The sequence below is a fragment of the Gopherus evgoodei genome, chromosome 1, assembly GCF_007399415.2.
Source record: "Gopherus evgoodei ecotype Sinaloan lineage chromosome 1, rGopEvg1_v1.p, whole genome shotgun sequence".
NCBI classification, from domain to species: domain Eukaryota; kingdom Metazoa; phylum Chordata; order Testudines; family Testudinidae; genus Gopherus; species Gopherus evgoodei.
In genome coordinates, this window is record NC_044322.1 from 274,641,083 (window position 1) to 274,653,105 (window position 12,023).

Genomic DNA, 12,023 nt, shown 5'->3' on the forward strand with positions numbered 1-12,023 from the left:
GGGGTTGTGAGTTCAATCCTTGAGGGGGCCAGTTAAGGATTGGTCCTACTTTGAGCAGGGGGTTGGACTAGATGATCTCCTGAGGTCTCTTCCAACCCTAATAATCTATGAAATGAGGTTCTGGTAGATATTGAGAGCTTGCCTTGGGATGGGCAAGGCTTTATAGAGAGCAAGTCTGCTAAAGGATGGCCTCAGCAAAGACAGGGCTACAAACTTTGTACCAACAGTTGTGAGCAAGTGAGGAAGACTGGGTAGGAGTTCAAGCTTCTTTGAAAACTTAGTTAATAAACAAAGACCCCAAGAAGAGCTCTTAATACATGAAATTTTATGTTGAAGTTATTGGGGAAACTGAAGAGAGAAACAGAAGTAGCACCTAGCTTGAAACCAGAACAGGTAAGGTGGCCCTGCTATATGGCTAGTACTAATTCTTGGAATTTGTAAAATTAAAGATTACAATTTCTTAACTCAAAATCTGTTGCATCTAACATGGGGCAATTCTATATTAAACCTCATCTTGCCAGATAAAGTGGAATTGATCACAGAAACAAAAACTAGTAGTTGCTTAGGTAAAAGTGATCATGACTTGAGAGAGTTGTATTTTTATGTGCAAACAGAAAGAAGTCCAAAAACCACTAATACAAATACTGGGTGCTTTAAAAGGCCAATTCACAAATCTGAAAAAAATTATAACTCAAATCAGCTGGAAGAAAAAAAATTTGAGAAAAATGTGAATGATAATTGGGAACCATTTAAGAATATTTTATTAAATGCCCCCAAATCCACAAATAGAGAGGGAGGGAAGAGGAAAAAAAAAAAAAAGGACTACGTTGGTTGACCTGACTTATAGGGGAAGTGAAAGCAGCTATAATATAAAATAAATGGAAAAAAGAAGATGCTGATAGCTATGAATATAAATTAGACAATAGGAACTATAGAAAAATACTAAGGAAAGCAAAAAGCACACAAGATAGAAATCAATGGCCAGAAGTGATAAAGATAGTAAGGAAGAGGTGGTTTGGGGTTTTGTGTGTGTATTCTTAAAAATATATTAGGAACAAAAGGAATCCTAACAATGGTATTGATCCATTACTAAATGGAAATGGTAGAAAAGTCAAAAATAATGCAGAAGAGGCAGAAGTTTTCAATAAATATTTATGTTCTGGCTTTTCCCCCAAATACAGATGATTTATTCATATTATATGATTATAAAATACTTATTTCAGCAGTAACTCTGAAATTAAAACAGCAGGTACTTGAGGCATTTTTAAATCTGCAGGTCTAAATATTGTACATCCAAGAGTTTTCAAAGAGCTGTCTAAGGAGCTGAATGCACCATTAATGTTGATTGTCAGTAAGTCTTGGAACACTGGGAAAGTTCCAAAGTACTGAAAGAAAGTTATTGTGCCAATATTTTAAAAGGGTAAACACAATGACCTGAGTAATCTTAGGCCTGTCAGCCTGACATCAATTCCAGACCAAAAAAAAAAAAAATGGAATAACCAACACAGGACTCAATTAATAAAGAATTAAAAGAGTAATATAATGGAAAATAAATTTTGTCTAAGTAACAATCTCTTTTCCTGATAAGCTTAGAAGTTTGGTTGATAAAGGTAATAATGTGGACATAATAGACCTTTAAAGGCATTTGACTGAGTACCACATGACATTTTGAGTAAGAAACTACAACTATACAAAAATCAACATGGCACACATTAAACATTAAAAATGGGGTGACAGGTCTCAAAATGTAATTTTAACCAGGGAACCACTGAGCAGATGTGTTTTTAGTAGGGTGCCACAGGGATCAGTTCTTGGTCCTATATTATTTAATTATTTTATCAATGACCTGCATACAACCATTACTGACAAAGTTTGCAGATGACAGAAAAACTTTGTGAGTGGTAAATAATGCAGAGGATACAGATACAGAGCAATCTGGATTGCTTGGAAAAAGTTGGAAGAAAGCAAAACATGCATTTCAATAACCAAACAAAGTCATACATCTAGGAACAAAGAACGCAGACCACACTTACAGGAAGGAGGATCTATTCTGGCAAACATTTTCTCTGAAAGAGACTAGAAGATCATGGAAATAATCAGTTACACATGAGCTCCTAGTGTAACATTATGGCCAAAAGGGTTAATGTGATCTTTGAAAGTATAAATAGTGAATACTGAGCAGGAGTAGAGAGGTTATATTAACTCTGAACAAGTGTGACTGCTACCAGAATAGTGTCCAGAATTCAAGAAGGACATTGATAAGCTGAAGAGGGTTCAGATAAGAGCCACAAAAACAATTAAAGGATTAGAAAATATGCCTAGAGAAAGACTCGAGCTCAATCTAATTTATCAGAAAGAAGGTTAAGGGGTGAGTTGATCATAGTGTATGAGTACCTACGCGAAACAAAAAACTTTGATAATAGGGGCCCTCTTCAATCTAGCAGACAAAGGTAAAAAAAATCTAATGGCTGGAAACTAAACAAATTCAGTCCAGAAATTCGGTACAAGTTTTAACATATGAGCAGCTATGAAGGCTAATCTTACATGGGCAGTTTTTATTCATGTACAAGCAAGTCTTGTCCAAGCCCTTTTTACTTAGCTCGTTTCCAGGATGTGTGTACTCTTGGGCTTTCATATTCCTTCTGAAAGTATTCCATAGCATACATAATACATATTAGCATAAATATTAAAACTATGCTGGTTATCCATCAACTTAACAGAGGTTATGCTTGCTATTCTAACCCTACACAACTTAATTCTCATTGTGCAAGTCAATCCTGGAAGAGTGGCAGCAGAAATACTATACACCCTTCTTTATCGTACCATTACAATAAAGGAAATCAAACACAGAAGATGTAGACAGGAATGGCCTCAGTTTACCAATGCTTGATCCCACTGCAGTCTCCAGAAATACCATTAAGTAGTTGTAGTCCACAGAATCGAACATCTCTCTTCTCAGTGTTCTAGAGAAGACAAACTCTGCTCCCTTACACCACAGCCCTGCCAATATATGTTGTGATGAAAATTCCTTCCCTCCCGAACCCTAAGGTCAGTTGGAACCCTGCTCCTGTGCAGAAACACCCCTTTCACCAGTGTGAAACCATTTCAGCACATGCATTAGAAAGATTTAGTGAAAACATGTTCATGACCAATCTTCAATCACATTTATGAGAAAGGATAGTGACAAAAAGAAACTTCAAAATAAATCTCATTATGAGACCCACAATTGAGTCTCATTAGATACATACCTGCACGCTCGCTGCTACAACTGGAGACCCTGAGGCAGAAGATGGTCTATGTGGCATCGACAATTGTTTAGTAGCACCCTGTGTTCCACTTCCTGCTCCCCCAGAGAGACTAGTCCTACTTGCTCCACTTGAATTAGGGTTACTGCCTCTGCTGGCAGGTACATTCATTCCGACTCCACTCAAGTTATTTTTGCCAATAGTCCCAGAGGGAGAGGAGGTGGGCAACTTTGAAGAGGCCTGAGGGTTCTTTGCAGGCTGAAGGCCTGTGGTGCGACTAGATGGCAGCAAATTCATGGTGGGAGACTGCCTGCTGATATTTACTCCACTGGGCTGTTTATGAAGGGGGCTGCTACTGGAGTGACTACTCTGGGGTACTAGTGCACTTGAACTGGAAGAAGTGGGTGATGTTGTGGGCCTGGAGGAGGAAGTTGATTTAGATGGAAATTTAGGAGATGCTGTGGGCTTGGGTGTGACAGAGGGTTTGGATGAAGTGGGCTTGGGAGAGGCAGCTGGTTTAGGAGAGGCAGCCATGGAGAAGGGAGGCTTGAAACCCTGGGAAGAACCCTGCGACACCATAGCCTTGGCAAAACAGTTACTAGAGGTAGAGGTGCTGGATGTTGTCCGAGAAACTAGAGGGTGGGATACTTGAGAACCACTTCCAGATGAGGGGCTTGACAAAGGAAGGCGGTACATTACTGGCTTATCTGGACTCTTGATGACTGGGGATGAACAGGAGAGTTTGGGATTGCTACTCAGTTTCACCACGGGATTGGTCTGTGACTTAGTAATAGTTGCTTGTAGAGGAGACACGTATTTCTGTTGGACAGCCGAATGCTGGTGCACCTTTGTCACTTGTAATGTTGAGGAAGAACCACCTTGGCCCTCTGAAGAGGATACCACGATAGCAGCATCCTTGCACCTCTGAGAGGAGGAGGAAGCAGCTGCTTGAGCCTTGGAGGAAGAAATATGGGTCTGCGAAGAGGAAGCAGCTTGGATCTGGCTTGACCTCTGTAGTCCTTGCTGAAGTAGCTTGGCTGGCAATGGTTCCAAGGAAACCTTAGGGTTTTGAATTGAAGAGCCAGCAATAAGGCCTGAAGAGATGCCCGTGTGAACTAAGTCCTGGGGTTTCTTTGGTACTGGTCCTGTGTGACCAGCAATAAGACTTGATGAATGTGGAGTCTGAGTTGGCTCTACCTTCTTTGAAGTTGCTAGAGGCAACTTACTCATGATGCTTGCCAGTTTCTCTTCTCTCAGCCCAGGGCGAGGTCTTGAGGTTGGTGTGTCTATGGTGGACCCCACGGGCGAGATCTTGGCTCCATTGTTGATAACTGCCAAAGCATCAGATATAGAATCCAAAGAGGGTGGGTGGAAAGAGAGGTCTTCATCCAGTGAGTCATCCAAACAGATGGTCTCTGGAGCTGATGTACAGATAGAGCTAGCTACCGTACTGATAGGTGCGCTGGAATTAGTAAAACAAACTGAAGTCACCAAAGATGTACAGGCTTTCTGCTCTTTCTTTGGACTGGAGTCCTGGTGGAGAGTGGCAGGGTATGGGATAAAAATAGAGAAAAAAAACATTAGGAAGTCACAATGCCCTCTCCAAAGCAGATCAGCGTAACTTTAGTGCAATGCTATCATTCTGCAAATCCAGAAGCACAGCTCTACTGTTACATTTTTCCTTTAAAGATAGTCTCAGCATTATCTGATACCTAGATGCTGCAGTACAGAATACCTTGTTCACCAGGTAGTAGGGTACAGGAAGGGGAGAACACCGTATTCAGCTATGAAGAACAGATATTACGTGCTATAAGCGATCACATTAAGTATACTGAATTTAACTATGTGAGTTAAGTGGTAAGGCATTGTGAATAGCCTCCATGCCATCTTGACGCAAAAACCCAGATAATAGTCATGCTATGAACAGAGTCCGAGATATTTAGATGCTTTACTCCCATAGATTAAAATGGGAATTGGGTGCCTAAATACCTTTTGAGGATCTGGGTGAAAGTTTGCAAAAGACCTCTAAAGACACTTACATTTAGTCTATTAAGGCATTCACCCCTTAATATCTAGGGATCAATAAGGTCCCACCTTTCTCTGCCTGCATGACTGAACACACACAGAAGAGACAGTGCAGCAAGGAAGTGGTTCTAGGATGCAACATTTTAAAATGGGTAGTTTCAGTCAAATTCAGTCCTGTGTATATAATGTAACAAAGTGACAACATGATCTACTGTGCCAGGCCCACATACTCCTGGAGTATGCTAGCAGTATACCTAGTGTTGCTCAGAGGAACACGACCTAGAGCTGTAGTTTCACTTGGAATATCACAGTAAAGAAGAGTAGAGTAAACTGTATTATAGAGGCTTACGGAGCTAGTCTTCAATATGCTGAAAGTTAAGGCAAATCTGAGCTCAACCATAACTACAATGGAACTCAGAGGAAATGGTAAGCCTAGTTAGAGGCTACATCAGCTTACTACATTGAACTTGTCCACCCAACTACACAAAATTTTCCAGTGCTATGACCTAATTTAAGACGAAAATGAAGTAATCAAAGTGCATGCATTTTTAAAAAATGTGTATTACTTTAATGCATTTAGTACCTTCTTACTGCCATTTTTAATGTCTTTATAATTTAAAATTACAATAAAGCCAAATAGTTTATTACCCACTTTAAAGCCTATGGCATAAGTCCCTAAAGTGAGTAACGGCATGTGATGCCACCACATGCAATTAAGTGCTGATTGAAACAAGTAACCAGTGATTTTCAATTGATATAAAACAGGATCATTAGCAATATATTCATGCCAAATGGTTTAGTATGGTTAAGATTCCATTGTGCAAACTGATGTTAACTGGATTCCACTATATTTCCTCTTTGCCAACAGCGCTATGAAGCCAAACACTCGAGAGGTCACAACGAACAGGAGGCAGATTTTTTTTAAAATATGCATATGCTCTTTTAGGGAGGTTACCAAATGGGTCCACTCAAAGACCCTGCATCAAGTGTGTGCTAAAAAGAGCTTGTCAAAAAATGGAATTTCTAGCCCATAGGAAATTCTGAGATTCCAAAATCTGATTTAATCCCAAATTGGGATGAAAAATTGAAATCTCAGTATTTTTTGAGAAATGAAATATTCTGGTTTGATCTTACTGAAATTATACATTTCATTTTTACTTTGTTTTGACTTTCATGTATAATTTATGTCAAAACCAACTTTTGTTATATATTATGAATTATAATATAATAAGATGAAGCAAAACTTTGACCTTAATGTTAAGTTTCAATTTCTGTAGAAAATTTCAACAAAATCAATGTTCCCATGAAACATTCTGAATTCATGAAGTCTGCATTTTCTGATGGAAAACTGTTTTCTTGGAAAGTTTTCAACCAGTTCTAGAGATTTAGTTATGGAAAAAGGAAATTTTTTAACATGCACCATGTTCAACATCACTTCCTGAACGTTTGCATGGGTGGCTGCAATATTTACCTTCACTTTGGGTTTAGGTGCCAGAATCACCTTCTTCTTTGCCCTAAAAGCAGGAAAGAGAGAGACACACACAAATCAAGAGAAAAAACAGAGGGTTAGTCATTCTAATTCTAGAAGATGTAATCAGAGTAACAAGTTCACAGGACTACAGAAGACTGTTCCTTCCCGCAGTTTAAACTGCAAAGGTCCCTGAGACAAAAGTTGTTAGACTGGGAGGGAACGAGCGAAAAGGAGGAAACAGAGATATGTAGTACAACATAGCTCAGTGGTTTGAGCATTGGCCTGCTAAACCCAGAGTTGCGAGTTCAATCCTTGAGGGGGCCATAATAGGGATCTCGGGCAAAAATCTGTCTGGGTATTGGTCCTGCTTTGAGCAGGGGGTTGGACTAGATGACCTCTTGAGGTCCCTTCCAACCCTGATATTCTATGATTCTCTATCATGCTTGTCACACTTCCCTGTGCTTCCTTAGATACATCTGATATGCTTGCTGACTATCAATTCTGCCTCATATATACCAAGTTAAAAGAGAGGCTCATTTAGTCCTTTTGAGGCAGAGAATATTTGTATTCCAAATTATAACAAAGACTACACTGTTTAATGTAAACTCATATTTCAGTCTATTTCAGTTACAACTGTGTTTGCTTACTGGATAGTCGCTATAGCATTGTGCAATCTGGAGTGATCTATGACAGTTATACCCATACTGAAAGTCAGTGCTGCTCCACAGGTGTGGCAGTTAGGAGAAGTAATCCACCAATGTGCAGTCTCCCTCATGTGATCAAGGAAACTGTTGCATGCAAATCAGATATACAGTAGGGGTGGTGATTGGTTGAGTTATCACTGATATCACAATGGTCTAGAACTCTTGACGTGGCATAGATACATGCTTTGCTGTTGCATGGTTTAATCTGTAAAGTCAAAATGACTGAAAACTTGTGAATTGGATGGTAATAGACTGCAAATCCTAATGATGATTGAACCTGGTGATATTCTGAATAAAAAGAACTCTCAAACATGCTTGTAGCGGTTTCCGTCACTTCATATTGTCACTTTGAAACCTAATATCTGAGTCAACCATGAAATCTTATTACATAGATAAAAATGCCTCATACACCTGCTATTAGATTCGAGAACAACCTAGCATCTGGGTGTCCTGAATGTTTTCACATCTGTAGTTTGTTATCAAACCATACAAGAAAAAAAAAATATTAAAAAGGACAAAAAGAGCAATAAAGACTGAATTTCTGTGTGATTAGCTAATAAAATGGCAAAATGTCGATAATTAACTTTTGGAACTCTGATATTATTGAGGCAACCAGTTTAGTAAGATTCAAAAAAAGTTTAAACATTTAAATGAATATGAATAGTATCTGCTGTTATACCAGCTCAAACAACAAGGGCTTAACAATCCTCAGCTGCAAAGTCTGAGGAGTACCATACTCCCACCTGCATCCTCCTCCACACACTTACCTTTGCCCTTCCATTTCCTCAAAAGTATTAAATAGTTTAGTGCACTGTACTGTTTTTATGCACTTCTCTGAAACAGGATACTATACTTATTTGTAAGATTAACATAGAAGTGTTGGTTTTTTGTTTTTTTTTGTTATTACAGGAGTTACAATTTGCTTGGTGCTAAGAGTTATAAATGACTATTTCAATTCTGTCTGAACTACAATGACTCCTCACAGACAAGGGCAGCAGTGTTTGAGGGTTAGGGAAGATAGAGTTTCACTCAAATCAGAGTGGATATCTTAATAGATGTGCTTTTGTGGAGTGGAGCAAAGAAAGAGTGGAAGAAATACCCACATGCTATAATACCTATTTGCCAAGGGTAGTGCAAAGTTTAGGATTTACAAATCACTTTGAAATCCTTGGATGAAAGGCGTTATACCAGTATTAATATCTGTTTCCGCTTTTTAACCACTTCACGCTTGAATTACGCAAACCACAGTGCCTCAAGAACACCAAAGTTGTAGGTCAGAGGGTTAAATCATTAAAAGAAAAAATCCTGGTGCATTCTAAAGCGCCTCAAGCAAAAAACAAAAAGCAGGAGGTAGAAGCAGTGAAAATAAGCCAGAATCTGTCTGAACTCCTAAGGAACAGAGCAACACACAAGGCTCGCCACAGCTACCCAGACAACTGAAGCACAAGGAAGGGATACCAGCAGGTGCCAGCTTTGTACTCACGGAACAGAAGTGAGATGATTGTGAACACTTCGGCTTTCTTTAAAGAGCATCCTGAAAGAGAGAGAGAGGGAGAAAGAGAAAGACATACAGTGATTCTACATGAGCAACCATGACATGGTTACTAGCAACTCATCTACCACTAAATTTTCAGATAGGCCATTTGTTTATCTGCCCCCTAAGCACAAAGCAAGCAGTTTATTTGTACGGTTGTCTTCGTATAGTTAAAAACAGTCAGTCAACCACGAACAGACAAATGCTGCAAAACAGATTACAATTCACATTCGATATAGATAACTAGTGAGCTGGCAGAAAGCAATGGAGACAAGTATTATCTTCAATGGGATAGAAGTATCATATTTTAAATGCAGCAAAGAGTCCTGTGGCACCTTATAGACTAACAGACGTATTGAAGCATGAACTTTCATGGGTGAATACCCACTTCGTCGGCTGCATCCCATGAAAGCTCATGCTCCAATACGTCTGTTAGTCTATAAGGTGCCACAGGACTCTTTGCTGCATTTACAGATCCAGACTAACACGACTACCCCTGTGATACTTGATGTATTTTAAATGCCCCCCTCCCCTTGCCAAGGCTCTCAGTGCAACATACAATCAAAAAATCCCATCAATATTTCAACATACTGTAATGGGGCAACACCATGGTCCTTGATTTAAATTAATTTCTGGCACTGCAAGGATCTACACACCATAATTTCCTTACCATGGTGGAGGAGGAAAGCAGAATCCAAAAGACATGCTAGCTCCCAAACATCTCAGCATCATGTACAGAATACCAAAAAATTGCAACACACAATGACATCACTTAGGCTGCTTCAATATTGTCCAAAATTCATCAATGGAGTCAACAAGTACAGCTCTACCAATGATAGCAATGGTGAATGTTTTAATGTTGATAAGGTTCAGGTGTTACCACCTTGTCATCAGATCCTGCTCTGAGACAGGTTGAACAACATGGTGGTAAAAATACCCGCATGCTGTCTACACTAGAACTTCCACTGTTGCTATCATCGATGGAGCTGCATCAGAGGTGAATTACAGTCCTTCCTCGTTCCCCTCCCACCCCACCGCCCCCTCTAGGCAAGGCATTTACACTAGGACAATGAAGCATTCTTCTGCACTGCTTCTATCATCAGGCAACTCACCCATTATTTCACCTAATCCTGAACAGCTGTCTAAATAGCTTCCACCGTTGGTAGCACCCTGTAGAAAACGGATCGGCAACCTTTGGCACACAGATCACCATGGTAAGCACCCTGGCACGCCGGGCCAGTTTGTTTATTTGCCGCGTCCATAGGATGCGGCGGACAGCACATCCCTCGGCCCACGCCTCTTTCTGCAGCCCCCACTGGCCTGGAGCGGTGAACTGCAGCCAGTGGGAGCTACGCTTGGCCGAACCTGTGGATGTGGCCAGTAAACAAACTGGCCTAGCCTGCCAGGTTAGTTACCCTGGTGAGCCACGTGCCAAAGGTTGCTGATCCCTGCTGCAGAGGTACACCACAACAGAAAAACTTGTTTCCTAGTATATGAGAGGTATTGCAGCATGAGGCAGGTCCAAGAAAAGGGTTTCATAAATCCCATACAAAACTCTCCCAAGAATCTTTTCATTACAGCTTCAAACCCCTTCCTTTACTCAATTCCATTGTTAATTCTTTTGACTCCATTCTCACAGCTGCTTTCTAGTCCTACACTATGTAGTTCAAATTACATGCAGAGGCTGCAGCAGGGCTCCCACAACAGCTGTGCCAGAACACTAACTGCAAAGTTCCCTCCAAGAAAGATGAAAGCCTCAAAACAATGGAAAAAAAACCACACTTTCTGCATCCCATCCACAACACTCAATGGGGGTGGGGGGCGATCCACCTGAAGAAAAAAGCTATCAGTAAACTGAATGTTTATCAAGAATATTTTACATTCATATAATGCCTTTCATCCTGAAGGATCCCAAAGCACTTCCTCTATAGACATGCACACCAATAAAATATAACCCCTGGTGTGGAGTAAGGCAGATGGCATACAGCACATCACATGAAAGTGGGATGGGATAGGGGAATGGTGACAGGTTTTGGCCAATGACACCGGGGCAGCCTACTAACCAAAGACCAGGAGATCATTAGTGTCCATGCAGAACAGATGAGACATTGATTTGAATGTTTCCTCTGAGAAGTTTCCCTGCATGCAGTAAATTACAGGGAATTCAATGTATTATTTAGTTCATAAGAGCAAAGAACAAAGCTGAACCTGTCATTCCACAGAATCTAGATATTTCAGACCTCTTGTTTATATTATCAAACCATTCTCATCTGGAATGTTACATGCTTATCCAACCATTCCTGATTCAACATAAAGTGCTTCATTAATTTCCAGTTTATATAGTTCCTGCTGCTGAACAAACCAGTCCAAAGCTAAAAAATGGTATAAATAATGGAACATACTGAGCATAATTACAAACACATCAAATAGGCAGACTAGTTAATAAAAGAGATACTTCACATGTTAAGTGCTAATTGCTTATTTACACCACACTATGATTTGTTAGATGTCATCTTCACCATTGTCAGACAACAGGAACCCTCCCTCCACTCACTTTTTCCTTCCCATGTACACCTTTAGATTAAAAGGTTCCATGGACATCTTTCTAAATACAAAGGCCTATGAAGTACTCTCTCTGGAGTCTGCTGATGCCCATTCTTACTTAAAGAAAAAAGTTTCTGTATAAAGTTACATTAAAATTTCTTCCTCTTCCTAGTCACTATGTACAGCCTTGCCAATACTCCAGAAATTGTACAGATAGGTATTGATCTTGCAGGGAAGTAGCAATTGCACAATTTTATCTCCTACACAGCTGAATCGAATTTTTGTTGGCACAGATTTGTTTACTATACCCATTAGAATATACTATTGCTTGACCGCTGACCAATCCATCAGATGTAGTAACAAAATCTCCTGCCAGCATCACTCCAAAACCTTATTTGCATACACCGCTCTCTTCCCCCTAAAATGATATTTTATAGCTCAATTAATTGAAATACAAGCCAATCAGAATGCGATGCATCAAAAATGGTACAACTTTCAAA

At 39.9% G+C, this 12,023-nt stretch overlaps 1 protein-coding gene across 7 annotated transcripts in view; it reads right to left on the reverse strand.

Moving 5' to 3' along the window:
• The window catches only part of UBN2 (ubinuclein 2), a 114,162-nt gene that overhangs the window by 37,701 nt on the left and 64,438 nt on the right, over positions 1–12,023 (reverse strand). For 6 of the 7 annotated variants that reach the window (XM_030547949.1, XM_030547959.1, XM_030547940.1 and 3 more), the window contains exons 12-14: positions 8,929–8,979; positions 6,742–6,784; positions 3,249–4,778 (exon numbers count right to left, since the gene is read on the reverse strand). In XM_030547949.1, the coding sequence (XP_030403809.1) occupies positions 3,249–4,778; positions 6,742–6,784; positions 8,929–8,979 (1,624 nt within the window). The remainder of the gene's footprint in view (positions 1–3,248; positions 4,779–6,741; positions 6,785–8,928; positions 8,980–12,023) is intronic. The other variant, XM_030547967.1, reaches the window with a different exon arrangement.